At 37.1% G+C, this 19,383-nt stretch overlaps 1 protein-coding gene across 1 annotated transcript; it reads left to right on the forward strand.

The window, feature by feature from the left end:
- The first annotated feature begins 16,453 nt into the window (after positions 1–16,453).
- LOC143182077 (uncharacterized) lies at positions 16,454–18,316 on the forward strand. Its single transcript, XM_076382819.1, has 2 exons — positions 16,454–16,564; positions 17,468–18,316. Exons 1-2 carry the CDS (start codon positions 16,505–16,507, stop codon positions 18,314–18,316), a joined length of 909 nt encoding a protein of 302 aa, XP_076238934.1. The 5' UTR covers positions 16,454–16,504.
- The last annotated feature ends 1,067 nt before the right edge of the window (positions 18,317–19,383 follow it).

Below are 19,383 nucleotides of genomic sequence, written 5' to 3' on the forward strand. Positions count from 1 at the left end.
CGTTCGAAGAATCTGTAACGCTGAGCAACACCTGTTCGGACGTTTGACGCGGGAAACGGTGGCAGGTTTTCGAGATGACACACCTAATGACAGTATTAATCGACGATACGCTAATTTGACATGACGCGCGTAGTATCCTGGTCGATTCTAATCTATCTTGCCTTTCAAAACGTTACTTCGTGGTCGGTGAATAGCTTTCTGGGGCTCCCATTATTTCCTGTTGCGGCGTAATTAGCTTTCAGAATTTGCGCGGGTGTCAAGCCAGCGAAAGTAATTTATAATGCTCATTATATTAAATTAATTCGATGGATAAATTTCCTGCCGCTACGGCGCGATGAGTAAACCACTGAAAACACCCGAAGGGATTAATATCGTGGGGGCCATAAAAATAGGGATTCTGCGGTCGTTGTGACATTAAGTGACGCGTGAAAGACTTCATTTGAAAAGGGTACCTGTCGAATCGGGGTTATTAGGAGCAATTCTCCGATAGTTAATTGTATGTGGAACTATCAGCAAGCAGATAAGAAGATACTTATGATGTTAATGCGGTTGTAACCATTTAATATTAACTAACCCTTACCGCAGCTTCTGGCTACGTAATAAAATTAATGTGACTTTAATTATTTTATACATATGAAATACAACACTTATTTTTAATTATTTCACAGCTGAATAAACAGAATTATTTCTGTGGCTATAACAATATGACATGTATTGCGGAGAATTTGTCAAGTTATGTGCTAGTAATCAACGGTTAAACAAAAAATTTATGTGTCATGTCATAATTAATTGTTATTATTTCCTCCTTATAATCTTATTGTTAACTGGATGATACCTTGAAATGACTTAGAATGAAAAAGTATTGCTCGTGTAAAATGCATTTCCCTCATTTCTTTGCAAGCGTTCACATAAAAGAATTTTATCATGTTAATTAGTAACATGTTTTTCAAACTAAAAATAATATAGATAAACCACTGTGAATCGACATATTATCCTGATACAGAATTTATATATTTTGTCTATACCAAATTGTGTCAAAAAGGTAGTGTCCATTTAATTGATTTAGTATTCCTTGAATAAGCTTTGAAGTTTGAAGTTTTAGATACAGGATTAGATTACAAACTTTACTGCATTTTTTAAAGGGTACAGTTCGAGTAAAGCTCGAACACAACGTTTTATAATAAATTATTAAGTTTTGATATATTGTTGAAATTTCTTAATCGTTTGTTTGTACAGAGAGTTTGAGTAGGCTTAAACAGTTCAAACTAGTTAATGTACATATCTATAGGACGTTTCAGAAATGAGAGGCCATTTGAGCAAGGATTCTTTTTTTTATTCTTTGAAGTTTTGTTCGTGTAGCCTGATATATTTCCTTTCTAATATTCGAAGGAATAATTAATACTAATAGATATATTTATAGAGATAGTTATGGTACATTGTCATATAATAAGTGCTGAATTATTCAATATAATAGTGATATGCAAAACAAAGTTTCTTTGCCATAGCTTTAAATTTTATTGACTGATGAACTTATAGCAAGGAATGATATTCTTAAGTCCATTTATACGCCGATAGTTCACTTATGCCTCATTAGAGTTCTAATTGTAAGTGAGAGTCCATAACGTGAAAGGAAAAGTCGTTTGCTTTGAATTATTCAATAACATGGGGAATATAGCAATGAATATACAGTAATAAATTACACATGTCATTAATTTTTGCTTCGGTTAGTCTGACTTATCATATTGTTCATACTTATCCAAAATGGCAGCTGTTACATGTGTTTCAGAACAACGAAAAAGTTTGTACTAGAGTTTTACAGTCGACTTAGTAGTTTAATATTGAATTCTTTTTTCGAATCTATTTATTTTTAAATACAACAGGATTAAGTTTTTTGAAAAAAAGGGGAAAAGGAAACACGGAACAAAACATTGACATTTTTGTTATCATGTTAGACTTTTCTATTCATATTATTTAATACATTTTTATTTGGAAACTTTAAATCTAAATATCTTAAATACAACACATATTCGAGAAAAATGTTAAATACAAAAGTTACTCGGTTTTAAGAGGGAAATACAACTATTCTAATTATTTTTTCTTGTTGAACGCTTTCAAGATTATTTAAAGGGTACCTTGGTGTTTTAAAGTAGAAACTTATATTTTTATGTACAAATTTTAATTCAATGCAAAGAAAGAAGAAACTTTTGTATAAAACATTTTTTAATCGTATATTATCTTAAAATGTGTTCAATAAGATAAAGATTTTTTTTCAAGTTTGGTATTTTGAAAGTAAACGATGGAAAATTAAACCATAAATATAAACGAAACTTCTTTATAATCTGTTATAACTAAATGATGACAAATCAATAACAATTACATATTTTTACGTGACTTTTTAAAAAGATAAAATGATAAGTAGTTGTTCTTTGGAACTTCAACTTTAAACTTGTGTGAATCTCATTTGTTAACGAGATATCAAAAATATGTAATTATTATTGATTTCTAAATAATATCTGTAAATAAAAATATAGGTTTCCATTTAAAAAAACAAAGTTACCCTTCAAATAGCCTTGAAATCGTCCAATAAAAACAAAAAGAAATAATAATTACAATAGTTATATTTCCCCTCTGGAACTGAGTAACTTTTACATTTAACATTTTCCCCGAGAATGTTGCTTCTGAGATACTTTAAACTAAAGTTTTCAAATGAACACCCTGTATGTAGCTACTCAACCATACACAAAGATCAAGTCGTTCTTACGTTCTTATGGTATTATTATATTAATTGACCACATAAAAGATTTTAAGCACAACAGGAAATTCTAAGAAAAAGTTAACTATAAGTACTTCATTTTAATAATATACTCTTTATTTCAATCTATAAACAGACCGACAAAAAATGTCAGTATTTTGAAAATCCGAAATTTCCTGCAATCTCTCCAGAAACACTCTCTCTAGTCATCTTTATAGTTCAACTGATTATACATAAAGAAAAGCCAAGCACTCCTCGATTCCTACATAAACAAACTTCCAGCTCTAAATGGCACTTCCAGCTCTAAATGGCACTGGACAATTCGCGAATATTCTTTGTTGATTCTCGATTGAAACTCGTACACGAGAAAGTGCAGATTCTTCGTGGCGTGCATGTGTGCGCGTGCACGTACACGAGAAATTGTTTCGGCGCGATGTGGCGCGTAGAAGCGCGCGCTCGCGCGCCCCGTCGATGCCAGTTATATTTGTACGCAACTAGAATGTATGACACATAAGTTTGAAATAACTCGTAGAGCGTTCCATTAAATGAAGCACGTGACCATGTGCTGTCAGGCCCGCGTAAAACCGAACGCTATTTTGATTCACGAAAACGCCGTCGCAAATACAATATATGTCCAAACACGCTGTATTCGCGGGCCAGTGCTATTTCAGTTGGCGTTCGATCCTCGCGCGAATCGCAGATATATTTGCACGCGCCTCGATTAACCGAGGGCCGTGCAACGAGCAGGCTTGTTGCCGCGAATGAGAGAAATAGCGCTCTAAGCGCCGCCATCGATGCCACGATTATATCTTCTGCAGAGCACGCTGAAATACTGTACTGCTTTTAATTCGAGTTCTTTGATTTTCCACGATCGCGAAAGACGGGTTTCAGAGGCGAGACGTTTTCGTACGTACCGGGTGTCTGCTTTCAATTGAACACATGTCGTGGGAAACAGCGATATGGAATAGGATTTCGAAGAAAAATTGAATAGCTTTGCAGTTTCATAACTTGGTGTTCATGGTTCGATTTCTTTTAGAGAAGACGTAGGAAAGATAAAAGAGGTAATTTTCTGTTTAATTAGGGCTATTTGTAGTGCTTTCTTAAGAGGCTTATTAATGTCGATTATATTTGGAATTGATTTACTTATTGGGATTCATTTGGAAGAATTAGTCAACGGAGGAACTGGTTTCAGAAAGTTGGTTGTTTGATTATGGTGTTTAATAATATAGGTTTACTGTTCTGTTTAACCTTTTTAAAAGTTTGATAAAACTTAGAAGTTATAGAGTCTACATCTAAGTAGTGATAGAAGCCTAAGAAATAGTTACAAGTTTGCATCGAATAACACTGTACTTGATTTGTTTCTATTACTTTTAATAGAAACAAATTTAATAAGATTTTAGACGAATGAAAGTGAAAAGAAATCGAGCCACTGAATGAATTACTTCTACGCTGAGTGTTTCTAACCAATTGTTTAATTTTCATCTTTAATTGTCCTTAATTGCATCAGACCCCAGCGCAGACGTAATTTCAACCTCCAATCGCCACTCAAATCACAATGTTTGTCTTGTATATCCGGCTGGACGAAATCGACCACTCTACCCCCTTAAATTGTTCATCGCTGCTCGCACATTCGAGAAAGTAATTTTCGTTTCGGCTATTCTACCACCCCTCGAACGAATGATTACATCATCCGAGGGGGATGCATCATTCTCGCACCCGACCAGGGGTGGATTAACTTGATGCGCAACCCCGTCACCAAAATTCATAATCTATACAGGCCGTGTGAGAAGCATATTCGCCTACAAGTGGCAAATTCTAATATAAAGAGCTCGATGTTATCGAGCGTCATTCAAATCTCTGTTGGGAGTCAGCTTCTCAAACAGGGTTCGCTACGAAAAGAATTTATTAGCTAAGAGCAATATCACTGAGAAGAATCATATTGGCTTGTTGGTATTAGTCACCATAAATGAAACATACTCTAATTTCCCAGTGATGTAATATGTTTCACGTACATAATAATGAATTTAAATCTTTTAAGCTACAAAATGGACCTACATGTGTACATATCAATTTACAACCAGAAATCTGTATTCTAGTTGGATTATACTCATACCGAAATCAGAGATGAAACAATATTACTTACGATCAATGTTGCACAAGTTAATTAAGGTGATTGTGATATGAAATTTGTTCGAATTGTTTTCACCATTTTTTAGAGTTGACATGTTACTTTTTTTTATACTTAATATGACGAATTTGAACTATTAATATTGAAACAGATTTTACTGTCGTGTTACTGGATGTTATAGGCATTTACTAGTAACGAGTTGCGAGATTATAGGGAGTAAATTAATATTGTAGTTCCTTTCTTTGTGTTAAGACTTAAGATATACAGGATAGAGAATATAAAGTGCTGAAAGTTGTTCTCTGATGAGCTGTTAGAGATACAGAAAATAATGTTTTCCACGTTTTAAGATTCAATAAGATGTATGATTCAGATTTTATCCTAGTAGGATTAGAATAAAACTCCAGAAGGGTAATATGGATACATCATGTTTTGTAATATACATATTCATAGATTTAAATAGCTCTTCTAGGATAAATACATATATTTCAATAACTAAGAATCAATTCTTCAATAATATCAGAACTACATTATCACCTGTTGACCGAACGAAATGAAGTTGTTTCAATCGATTACCAATAAGCACTTGGTACTAAATTATAAAAAAGAAAGGGAACTATTTTCTCAAATTTTTGCTTAAACATTAAACACAAATTTGTCTCTAGTCTTAATAATATTTGAGGAAGTTACATGCAAAAAACATTTTTCATCTTTTATTTCAGAGTGCCATCTATGATCAATCCCATATACAGAACAGCTAAAAGTTCAAGTTGTTTGGAGAACAAAACATTTCTTTCTTCCATTCAAATAGGAAATACAAAAGGGGAGAAAGAGCACCCTCTGCATCTTCTCAATTTTCGACATGCATAGAAGAGATTTCAAGGGAAACACGTCAATCTGTTTCGGAATGAACTTCAGACTTTCCGTGAACCTATGGGGAAATTTTAGACAACTATTAGACAACCGAGGCCTATTATTAGAAGCACAGCGAGCTATCATTAGACGGTACACTCTAGCAAAGTAAAGTTTGCCATTGACAGCATCGACACTGATCTTCAAAAGCAGTTTGACTCGATGACACAGTCGATGACGGGAATTGCTTTGATGTGGCACGAGATTTAGTTCATAGAGTAGTCGATGGGACGCCCAGAAAATAGACTTCACAGAGATGAAAACCAAGAAAGAAAATATTCTCGTAACGAATAATCTTCGACGCGGTATTTTGCCAGTGCTTGCTCAGGAAATTCTTAAGCTGCATCTGCGTCGACGCAAATCTTTCGGCACTGACGTTTTCAGCGATTTCTGCATAATCAAAGTAACAGATTCATGGTCCTTAAATAGATTCTCATCTGCCTAACCTTACAAGCGCGATTTTATTTAAATTCAGTGCCAGTAAGTATTAGCTGAGACTGGATCTTACAAGTAGCGAAATTATTGAACAAGATTTTATAGTGAAGACGATAATGCTTATTGAAATTTTAAAAATGAATAAATATTAATTACAGCTCAAAAGCTGTATTCTATTTTCATAATTAAATTTATTAGACTTAATTTCTTTACACTTACTCTATGGATTTCGAGCAATTTATATAATTATTAGGATGTAGTTTCTATGATCAAAACATTACTTGAGAACATTCAATGTGAGAAATTAATAAATATAATAAATATCATATCATTTACTTTCAAACTATCCTGCATAAACTAATAATTGATATAAAATTAGTTTATATTTGCTTGTTATAAGTTTAGTGTGACAGTTTATAACGAAAAAATATTACACATATAGCAGAAGTTATTACATGAGTTTGCGACAAATTCTACGCAATAAAATTCATATTTTATGTTGCACTAAAATAAAAATAGTATTTTCAGTGCCATCTGTTGCACACCAGCTGTATTACATGTAATTTAAGTACACTGCACGAAAGTGGCAACTGCGAATTACAAATGTAATTCGTAATCTTAACAAATATTAAACACGTAATAATAAAAAATGCAAAAAGTAACGAATGTGCTAAGTTAAATATTCTATTATTAATAATAGTGAATCTGAAAAATTTGTTTTTTAAAAATAAATTCAAATTTGTTATAATGATCCTTCGTTTTGAATATTCAAATTAATATATAATGAGAATGATGGACTAACAGGTCTAAAACTAAGAATAGCTTTCAAAGTAATAGCTTCTCCTCTGTCAAAGTTGAATGGACGCATTTTTACAATATATTCCATAAAGATGTATAACATGACGAAAAAATTAGTCTAAAAAATTGTTTACAATTCCAAGGTATAATAACTAAATTATTTACAAGTACCATTATATTTCGTTTACTTGAAAATCACAAAGAAATGTATAACTATGCATTACATTAAATCTATATCTAAAGAGTACCTAAGTCTCATTAAAATCAACTAATACTAAAAAGAATTTTCTAAATAACAATTCTTCTTTTTTTATACATTTAAACCATTTTTCTTTTTTACTGCATTATCAGCAGCATCATCCATTTTCAAAATAAATCAACAGCAAGTCTACATCTACAGTGGCGGGCAAAAGAAAATTTAAAATTGATCTTTGTATACAGAATTATTAATAATTTCTATAACAGGTATTTTATTTTATATTGATAAAATTTATTCATTCTGATACACCTCATATTCTGTATAACATAAATAACATACTCAATCATTTCGTTTTGCAAAATTCATTAATTTTAAAATACATTTACTTCTCCACTTAGTTTACTTTTAAAACTATCTTTTGTTCAGAGTTGGATATTATATGCAAATTTTATTCGAATATGTCGAATACATTTTTCGAATAAAATCTTATTCGAATGTTTCGAAGAAATTCGTTGAATAAAATTTTATTCGAATAACATTTCGAATAAATAATTCGAATAAAATTTGAGTTGGGTAACTTTCAAAATATATTAACCGAATAATATTTCACTCAAATAAATTTTTATTCGAATAAATTTACGAATAAGAATATTTATATGAATCAGCACAGTTCAAGACTTACTAGCACATAATATTGTTGGATATCAGAGTTGAGCATTATTCAAGTAAAACTTTATTTGAACAACATTTCGAATAAATTCTTCTAACAAAATTGTATTCATTATTCGAGTAAAATGTGCCTAACTCTGATGTACCTACAGATAGTGATAGACCCACTTCTTTTCTCATTTCCACCTCTACAGGCTCCTCCAGTTTGTCCGTTAAAAGGCAGCAACATTCAACCATGGTCACCCTTTATAATTTTCGGCCGCGTTTCACACGTTCGCAAACCGATCAATCTAGCCGACAATGAACAGCCCGATTCATTATCATATTAAGTAAGGGTGGCCTTTGTGCGCCCTTCGCAAAGTGTCCGAAGATCGGCGAAGGCTGTCCGTCGTGCGGAACAAGATAGGTACAACGATCTGCTGCTCTTTGCTCAAGAAACTATTAGGTTACCGAATAATTCATGCGGGGTCGCAGCCCGCCAATCCGGTGGCGCGCAACGCGCACGACGACCCCGAATCCGAAGTTCGCGGGGTCGCGGAGGCTGGAAGGCGGAAGGGTAGGGGCGCGGAGGCAAACGGTAAAACTGAGAGGCGCGTATACTCTGTTGCCAATCTCTCCCCGACACCCTATATCCTGCGGGGGGGACACGGCCACCCCGTTCGCCCCATAATCGTTTCTCTCGTTCCGCGCGCTCGCGACAGAGAGGAGCGCTGCGCGACGAGGAGCGGCGAACGGTGTCCGTCGCGCGGGACGGAGAAGCGCGCGCGAAAAAGGAACGGCGAAAATGAAAATGCGAGAGAGACGGGACGAGCGGGGGAGGGCGCGAAGGAAGAGGTATGACGCTCGAGAGGGGGGAAAGAGGGGAAAAAAAAAAAACGGGGGGGTACGTGAATATGAAAATAGGAGAGAGACGCGGCGAGGGAATGACGAGAGAGGGACACGGAGCGGCGAGGAGACGGGGCGAAAAAAAGAATAGGGGGGAGACAAAGTGGCAGAAACTAACGGCGGAGACGGGAAGGAAAAAGGCATTCGGGGAAATGTGAATGGAAAGAAAAATAGAATACCTGAGGAGGGATGGACAGAGAGGGATGAAAGCAGGGACGAGCTAAGCGAGAACGGCGAAATTAGCACAGATAGAGAAAGGATGAAATAGTTGAGCGGAGAGAGATAGGGGAAAATAGAGCAGAGACAGAGAGGGGAGAGAGAGAGCCAGAGAGAGAGAGAGAGAGAGAGAGAGGGAGAGAAAGGGAAATAGGGAGCGTAAGGCTATAGCTACTGGCGTCCCGACCCGACCTCTCATCCTCCGTTGCCCCATTCCTGTCTCCACCTCCCTTACTCTCCCCCTTTCTGCGCCACCTCATCTCCACCGTTCCCTTCCCTCCTGGTGCCGCTTCCACCCTCGCCCACCATGGCACAACCACCCACCTATCCAGCCCACCGACCAACCATACCACACAGTAACACCCCGACCGACAGATCAATACCTACCAACTACCAAGCTGCTCCCAGATTATCATTCCAAAAGTCCACTTTGAACGGCCTCGAAAATCGAGTGACCAGTACTGCCCCTGTCGAGAACCGATGAACCTCTGGACTGAATACTCGGAAATGTTATATGAGCACCGTGGCGAAAGCGTGCTGGGCTTTCACCCGTATTTCATTATCGTGGGTTAGAATGATTCAAGGGAAGATGTAGGGGAGCTGGTAGCAGGTACAGTGACGATAGCGTATCATGCTTTGGTAGAATAGAATGGACGGTGCTATTGTTAGCTATGCTTGGTCAGTGTTTAACGTTTTGCTGGTAAAGATAATGTAAGATGGTTTGGTAGAATTGCCTGAGGACTCAAATGAATAAATGTTTCATTTTTTTGGAACAGTTTGGTTCGTTAGGTTACATTTTATGTAGGGATATTTCTAATGGAATATGTGTTTCACGAGTGGCGTCGCTGAGTTGATCAACGCGTGGGAGGTGGGATAATAGTGAGAAGAGTGCGAGAATTATTAACCGCGGCAAGTTTTGCTGTATTTACCCCTTTCGGTGTATCTTAAGTTTCTTCTTTCGTAATGAGCTAGCAATTTTTCAAAGCTGAACGACCTTATGATCGCATACGCGTTACGTCAAATTAAAGAGCAACAGGTGTCTCCACTGATCATCGGATGTACTTCGCGCTAAAATAGTAGCGCCGTGATATGACGGCCACCGCAACGCATTCATTCAGTTAAAAGTGAATATTATTATAACGAGAGGATTTCTTTGGAAACGAAGATTTCAATCGATATAGCAAAATCGATAGGATGTCGATTAATCACTACCAATGTAGGATCTTCAACTTTGCAAATTTATTTCATAAAAAAAGAAAATAAAAAATATTTTTTAAGTAGCTTGACATTTAATTTATACTTCACACAGATTTTTTATTGTAATTGCAACTACTGAAATCAATATTATATAACACTGGACACAATTGGAAAATCAGTAAAGGTGTCAAAAACAATAACTATCTATACTGTAATTCAAAATTTTGTTGTGTAATATCAAAGAAACTGTAGTAATATAAAAATTGAGAGAGGCAAATTAAAGGGTATTTTTTTTGCGATCGAAAGGGCAAACATAAGAGGGCCTTTTTAAATTGAAAGTCACGTACACGTGGATCGAGCAAGTACTCTATTCCACCGACCTTAAGTGTCCTGAGCAAGAAGGTTCACCAAGAGACGCAATACGTCACTGACGTCCAACGTCACGAGGGCGCCTCTGGTGACGTCAGTGGCGTGCTAAACGAGATTAGATTCGCGAGGGTTTATTTGCAGCCCACGCATTTTCTGCCCTCCTGCTGCCAGTAAAATGTCGCATCATATTCTGGACCTAACCACTTTCAGCATATGTATTCTGCTCAGAAACAGATGATACACGTGACTTCTCTACGAAATATACTTGGATGTATGGTCTAATATTAAAACAATTTCTTCTAATGATTTTTTCTTAATACCTTATTTTTTGTTTTTATTGCAACGGTTATTTACACTAAGATAGTCGAGTAGAATTAAACTCAACTAACCGGTCCTAAAATATTTACAGCTTTTGTTTAAGCAAAGCTAGGGATATTGATTGCAATAACAATAAGAGTATAACCGAATAAAAGCAACCATCAGAATGGTGCTAGCTTTGTTTAGCTTTGAATTTCGTGATATTCTAGATAATCATTCCATGTATTATATTTAGCACAAAATCCTTCGATTGGCCATTTCTGACAACTAACCCTATCTCTATCACCCCAAACGTAAGTCTGTGTTACCAAGAATCTCTATTTTACCAATTAGCCGAAAGAGTTACTGTCACGCCAGGGTCACCAAAATTAGAAGCGTACTCAGTAAATGAACAGTTATTATCGCTTGCGTTTGCCTTTAGCCGTGAGTTACAACGTCTGCATACTTCTCGTGGCTCCGAAAGGACGACGGAACACCTTGAGATGGTGGCATGCGCCACGATAGGCCAGCCACCGTGCATGCATAGTTCCCAGTATACCTGTGTTACATAGTAGAGGAGCAAGAGACAAGTGAACACGGGAAACAAAGAGGGGGAGACGGGAAAAGAGAGAGCAAGGGAACGCGGCGGGAAGGTGGAAGAGTAAAGGTGAACGATAAAGCGAGTGGGAGAAATGAAGAGACGATACAGGGAGGATGAGATGAGGATGACGGGGCGAGGGGGAAGTGGTGGCAGCGCGAGCGAGAGAGGGATAATAAGAGAAAAGGGAACGAGGGGAACTGGAATGAAGAGAGGATAGGGAGGAAAGGACGAGTTTATAAAGGGAGGCGGAAGAGAGAAGATGCGAAGGGAGCAGAAGGGAGACGAAGAGAGGGAGGCGAAAGGAGAGGAGGAACGAAAGAAAGAGTTCTTCGATGGCGAGGCGTTCGGTGTTGCAAGCAGCGGTGGCATAAATCGGTCGAAGGGAAAACTTTTTGGGCGCGGAGTTACCAGTCGGTATCTTCCGCGCGTATATGTACATATACACATATGTGTATGCGGTTTTATCTGGCGGTACTCGGGGATGTTGCGGGTTGATTTATCGCCTGTCGTTGCCATGGAAACCTCGGCGTGACCGGCTTGCGCGACACCCTCATATCCGAGTCGACTCTCTGCTTTGCCCTCTCCCTCCCTCCAGCTGCCCCTGTCCCTCTGTCTCCTTCACACGCTCCCGTTCCTCTCCTCGTCCCTCTCGCAACGACGTACTCATTCGTACCCTCTTCCACCACGATCCATCCGTTTCTGTCCCGTTCACTCTCGGCGTGCCTATCTGTTCAAGCTATCTCCCTCGATTATCCGCCCTCTTCGTCTACCCCTGTGTCTCTCTTCCTCCTCCTTCGGAATATGTATATTCGGACTGCGTCTCTCCTTATTGCATTCCCGCTCTATTTGTCTTTACACCGTATCACTGTCCCTGTTGTCTCTTCTATCTCCGCCCATCCTTACCCGTGTTTCTCACCTTCCGTCTCAGCCGTTTCCCTTTCTTACTCCCACCACTTTCCTTTCCGCCTGCCGTCTCTCTTCAGCCCTCTCTCGCCTCCCCCGCCCCTACTCCTCCTCCCTCGCCGGCAGCCGTGTCGTTCATTTATCTCTCTCTCATCGTCGTCTCCTTTCTTTTTCCATTCCACCTCGTAGCCTCCCTTTCTGCCTCGTTCCTACCGCCGTCTACGTGTCCCTCATACCCCGCGAGTCTTTCTCGTTTCTTCGTCGTTCCTTTTCTCCCTCGGGAACCGATGGCTTCGACTCACCCACGCCTCGGCAACCCCACTCCCTCTCTCGCCCTCTAACCTCCCCGACCGTTCTCCTCCGCGCTCCTTGCTCACGTACGCGCACTGTCTCTCTTCCTCTCTCTCCCCCCTCCCTCCCCCTGCATCCCCCCAGCGCGCCACCGACCACTTAACCGTCCGACCAACCACCCGTTCACCCACCTACCTACCGGCTCACCCACCCTTCCTTCCTTCCACCCACTCTCATCTTCCCTTCGATATGCACCCCACGCTACTATCAGCTTCTACTCCCACGCGCGAGCTTGAAACCCCCCAGAGGAACGTCAAGGAGGCGACTACCGGTGGAGTTCTCTGCAAAGAACGAGGACTCCGCCACCTCCTCGCCACCCCCTTGTCTAGCAGCCCCTCGTCGCTCTCGCCACCAACGTCCTCGCGGCGCGCTCCGCCAATCGAGTGTCGACTGGCTGCTGGCTGCTGCACGTTTGCGCTGCTGCACAACCTGATCGTTCGCCGCGATCTAGATAAAGAGTTATCTAACTGCGCGGCTAATTAACTGGGTCCTCTAGCCTAGTTATCAGGCGGAACGTAGACGTTTGTTCTATGCTCGGTGCGATTGGTAACCAATGCCGAGGCGGAGGGGTTCTTTGACTGATGACGAATCGGCGGTTGGGGGTTTCTGATTTTTGTGGGGATCGAAATGTTGGCGATTTGTATTTTTGCTCTGGCGCTGAAGTGACGTCAGGTTGTAGATTAATTTGTCTATGCTGTTCTTCGGAGCACTGAGGAGAAGTATTCCTCGCGAGATGGCAGGTGCTCTATTATCGACAGAGGGAACAATGCTAGTAACATTTTTATCCCCCGTTATCTGATTGAGAAACGTGTGGATGAAAGTTTGCCGGGACTAAACTGGATCGTAACAATATTTCATTGATAATTTGGTATTTGGGAAATTCACAGCGGTATTCACAAAGTTACCAGTTGAGGATAACACTGCTTTATCAGGAGCACGTCTGTACAAAACGATTTTTTATCTTTAGTACATCGTGTAAAGCAATACGAAAATTCCCTAGAGAGTATAGAATACTGTTAGACTAGAAATGTACATGAAATCTATTTATGATTGTTTCCAGGAATATTGGAGAGATGAAATTGAATTTCGATCCGGTAGACCACGACTTGATGAAAAGCTGATACGTAACTGAAGAAGGATCGATTGGCATATGTTGACCTAATCAGAGGTTAACTGAGAATTGCAAAATCCTCCGCTTCAGTTAAATCACTTTCTTGAAAGACGAGTTTTTTTAGCGAGTTCAATTACTTTCACGAATAATGTTCTCTGTTACTAGAATACTGGCACAAGAACTGCGCAAAACGTTTAATTGAGAATGTCCATAATGACAATCTTATTGGTGTTTTACAAGAGGTTAATTTTATTTGTGGAAATCTACTGTGATATTATTACATTTTCAAATGCCTACTAATAATAAGTATTATATATGTGTTTCTAACAAACACGATTGCTATTTTTGTTTTCTTGACGAGTTTAGTGACTAATTTCTTGTCTAGTTTCAAAACTAGTACTGCATCGAAAGTAAGGATACTAATTGACGACTAGGGAATATTAGAATTTTTAATGTTGTAGTTGTATGAAAATGACTCAAACCTTATCAGTTAGATAAATGTGGTAAAATTATTTGGAACAGAGATCTATACTATAAAATTATAGGACTCTACATTTCAGCAGTCTACTACATTATCGATTCTAGATAAGGAGGGTACATGAAGATAACAAATGCTCCTGTCGACATGAAATTTAAATTATTAATAATTTTCAATGGCTCAGAATATTTCCTACAGTTGAATATTGTAACGCAATGCATTTATGATTTAGAACACGAAATAAAACTTCCGAACACAAAATTACAAGGCACATAATTAATCTCAACGCTTTTGAATCTTACGTGGGTACACATCTATTGATTCCCTCAGTGAAAACATGCAAGCTGTTAAAAATTGCGAAGTCTATCTTAAATACAGAAATACTAGTATCCAAGAAACTATCTCAAATAGAATATTTTTCAAAATCCAGAAAGTCCTATTATTCTAATTCAATGAATTAAGGTACAGTCTATTCAGAATAGAATGAAGAATTGTAATTCCTGTAAGCTTATTTGATTCCTTGTTTCTCGTTTTATTAAGAATGAAAGATGTAAAAAGATATTTACTACTGAATAGGATTTGATAATTTTATGGAAGATAGCAGTGGATGTATTATGCTACACCGAAGAGGAGATACAGAAACGCGAGAGTAGGGCGGTGGACCAAGGCAAAGAGAATATTCCCGAGCCTTCGTTGTCGGTTTCATTGTTATCGACCCGTTGGTATTCCCCGGCGTCATTGGTAGCGCGATCACGTGGTGTCTATCGCCTTCCAACCACTCAGCTCTCCCGTACAATGCACATCATTGACGTAACTTTAAGCAGCCCTACTTGAAAGGTCATAAGCACAACTCAAGCGTAATCAATGTCTTATCGAGCACTATGTGTATTCGAAAATTATCACTTCGTAAGACGTGCAAAAATAGTAGACGATGCAACCTCTGATACAAAAGACACCATGAAAAGCCTATTTATGTACAACTTTATTCATTTAAAGTGATATTGAAAATAAAAAATAATTCCAAGCAAAGTAATGATTCCAGAAAATAGTAATGTGTAGTAATATGATTTCTAATAAAATGGAAAATTTTAAATTAGTCCCTATACAAATGGACGAAATATGTGTAGACAATCGAAGTCTAAAACTTTGCTTCGACATTGTATTTCCATTCTTGATTAAATTTTTCAAAATTTTCTTATATTTTTTCAAAGACTGACGATACTATTTTGCGATGTAATTTTCCTTTTAGTGACGAAAAGTGCAGTTTGAAATCAATTTACACATCACCGATATTACTGACATTTAATGTCACGAAATTTAAGTATCATATTGGAAATGTTTTCAATAATGATTTAATAATTACATTTGCTTAATTAAAAAAGGCACTGCTAAAATTTCGTTGTAATGCATGCAACGTGTTTAAGTTCAGTTATCCATTACATAATAATGAATTTTGAAATAAACAATATTTAGAATATTTTCTTTTTCAGGTCTAATTAAACGGGACAACGAAGAATTATCGAGAACTCATGTTGCGCGCAGATGCAAACCAGGTTGCATATAATTAGGCAGTGCATAGAAAACAGCGCGATAGTCGTGCTTTTGATATGATAATTAACAACGTGACTAGATTTGAGTTGTACTAACATAAACATAATAAATTTCGGTCTTGCCCAACGTGAACGTATGACACGCGATATGTCGACGACATGAATTTTCTTTCATTCTTCAGTCACGCACAGAGATCTGATTTGCATACAGGTGGGAAGAAAAATGGCTTGAAACAATGCTATTCGACGATCGGAAGTTCCTTTATATTTTATTATACGCGTGAAACAAAAATTACTTTTCTAAATGTTTTAATGTCTAAACTTTAAAAACATTCTATATTCAAACGATAATGTTTCTGTCTATTATAATAACTGAAATTTATTTTCGTTTTTTAACATTAGCACATTATCATCAATTTTACATACTATGGGACACTGTACAGAGCAGTACGATAAGAAATGTATGTTATCTGTTGCAAAGAGTGACAAGGATTTTCAGGCAGATGTTATAGAAAATCATAAAGAACCTTAATAGGTCACGCTTGTATTTTTAATAAGTCAGAGACCTAGGAGCTTCTATATAAGGCAGAAGGAAATTTCGCCAAGATATCTTGCTTCTGTCATTTGTGTCTTAGCAGTCTCGTAACGAATTCGTTATGTTGTACATCACTACTTGGATCATTCTGCCACTTTTAGTCGAGCCTGTCTGGCTACAGGTTTGTGTACTATCCAAGAATTCTAAGAATTTAATCATATATTTATTTTATTTATTCACCAAATAATTTCACCATATATTAATCATCTATAGTATAATATAAATTTTGTTTCAACTTTTATCATATTCTTTACAACATATGGAAGGATTTTTATAAAATGTCAAACAATTTTAAATACAAAACCTTAGTTACTGCTTCTAGAGTAAACAATATTTTATTTTGTTAATATAAATTCAATAGTTTTTTACAGAATTATTTCGTAAAATGTTTTCTGTATTTCGCAGCCCATCTATATGCTTAATTTTTCCCGAAATCTAATACAATACTAATTGTATTTTCTCTAGAAAATATTTTATCTCTGTTAGATAGTAACACAGTTCAAACAATTATTTTTATTTATTGATATCAATACAATGATAGAAATGTAAAATATTTCTAACAAAAAAATTCTTTTGTAGAAAAGAATGATTTATAACATGTACTATATTCTACAAGCAAAATGAATTTCAAATGAACGAAAAATGTGGTATATAAAATTAGAATTTGCTGCTAGTGAATGATAACAAAAAGCATTTCTTGCTCAGATATACGAGTATTATCAATTTTTTCTTTATCTGCGATGCAAATATTTTATATCAGCAAAATAAAAAAATAGTTACTCTGAATGTGACTTATTCGGTTTACTGAAAGCATTGTTTTAACCATTTTCCAGAGTAAACTATGAAATACAAAATGTATTGACTCAGGTATTATTAAAACGGGGGAAAAATTAAAATTCAATCCTGGAATGAACTAAATCACATCCTCCTTTGTTTTCTAACATTCTCTTATGCCAAATCCATGATTGATGTAAACTACACATTGTGTAATTACCCCACTAGTAATATATTTTTCTGTTTGTAGGATCACATACCAGAAGGAAACCTTCAGGAACGTGTACCAAGATTTGGCTTCGGCATTTTCGATTCCGTACGCACATCGATGTGCAAAGGCTACTGTAGGAATCCGGGGAACATGACGTATTTCGCGACCCTTTATTGCGCTCTAAAATGTCCAGAAATGTACTTGAGTTATAATGGAACAACAGTACGAATGGCAGCATCTGATACATCGATAACACCAGCAACGTCACTAAATTCGTCTAATATAAATTCATCCTTTGCACCATCCAATAGTCCACCTATACCATTCCCATCAAATAACATACCGAATCCACCGAGTTCATCGACACCATCAAATACTCAATCTCCAAACCAACCACCGAATCAACCACCGAATCAGCCAGCAAATTCAGCGAATCAGCCAGCAAATTCAGCGAATCAGCCAGCAACTTCAACGAATCAGCCAGCAACTTCAACGAATCAGCCATCAACTTCAACGAATCAGCCATCAACTTCAACGAATCAGCCAGCAAATTCAGCGAATCAGCCAGCAACTTCAACGAATCAGCCAGCAAATTCAGCGAATCAGCCAGCAACTTCAACGAATCAGCCAGCAACTTCAACGAATCAGCCAGCAAATTCAGCGAATCAGCCAGCAACTTCAACGAATCAGCCAGCAACTTCAACGAATCAGCCAGCAAATTCAGCGAATCAGCCAGCAACTTCAACGAATCAGCCAGCAAATTCAGCGAATCAGCCAGCAACTTCAACGAATCAGCCAGCAAATTCAGCGAATCAGCCAGCAACTTCAACGAATCAGCCAGCAACTTCAACAAATCAGCCATCAACTACAACGAATCAAACACCGTAAAAAGTGAATTGTGAAACACGGTACGGTCACCAATATACTTCATAAACGATATGTTACATAATTTTTTATACTTTTCCTAAGTATCTTCTTTGAATACATATCTACAGTATCTCTCATATTATATCTATAAACTTAATACGTTGTACATACAACAACATTGTAATTATCGAGTTGTAGATTTTATACAACTAACGTAGACTATAAAGTGTCTGATAGAATTTTTAATTATTTTCTTATGTGTAAAACATAATGTACTATTTTCTTATCTTACATATTCTCAAATAAATAATATTTTTGGTAACACGTATCCTACGTTGATATTCATTTCTGAAGTACAGTGAGTTCGAAAACTATACGTAAGATGGCATGAGAGACGTTGATAGCTGCGTTCTGTTGCGAGCTTTGCGTTTCATATAACTTTCGAATAAATGTGTATGTAAAGAATGAGATTTTATCGAATTGTTGAAAGTGCAAGGCATTCGTTTGATCTAGTTTTCTTGAATAATATAGAATATTATACAGAAGTAATTAGAAGCTACTTTCCATAACTTATGGCTCACACTGTATTACAGAGTTGAGCAGAATCTAATCTGATTTATGATTAAAAGTTATAACTAACGTGAAATAAGATTAGTGAACAATGAATAACCGAACTATTCGAAGCTCTTGTGTCTGACTTCAAACTCATTCTACTGCTAGCCTGTATGCAGGTTGAATAGCCAGGTCAGACGCAGCGATATCAGTAGAATGGGTCCCCGAGTCAGACACATTCCTCATGCAGTTTAGGCGTTTTCTCAACCACTAATAACTTGAAAACAAAGCCTCAAACGCAATTTCAATATTCTTGACATTCCTCTTATTTTGGCACATAGAATCATTTTGTAAAATTTCTAGTATTTAGTATTAAGTATTAATATTTTAGTATTACTTTTCATTTTAGTATTACTATTTTAGTATTATATATTAAATATTGTAGTATTACTGCTTCTAGTATAATACAAACTAAAGATTCACTGAATAATTACGAAGTTACTATAGTGTCCATTAGCGACTATAATGACCACGAT

Source organism: Calliopsis andreniformis, chromosome 8, assembly GCF_051401765.1.
Source record: "Calliopsis andreniformis isolate RMS-2024a chromosome 8, iyCalAndr_principal, whole genome shotgun sequence".
Lineage (NCBI taxonomy): Eukaryota > Metazoa > Arthropoda > Insecta > Hymenoptera > Andrenidae > Calliopsis > Calliopsis andreniformis.

Excerpts from the sequence above, each read along its gene's own strand:
- LOC143182077 (XM_076382819.1), top strand. The coding sequence starts at position 16,505 with ATGTTGTACATCACTACTTGGATCATTCTGCCACTTTTAGTCGAGCCT. Across the intron at positions 16,565-17,467 it reads TCGAGCCTGTCTGGCTACAG|GATCACATACCAGAAGGAAA; the intron begins GTTTGTGTACTA and ends TTCTGTTTGTAG.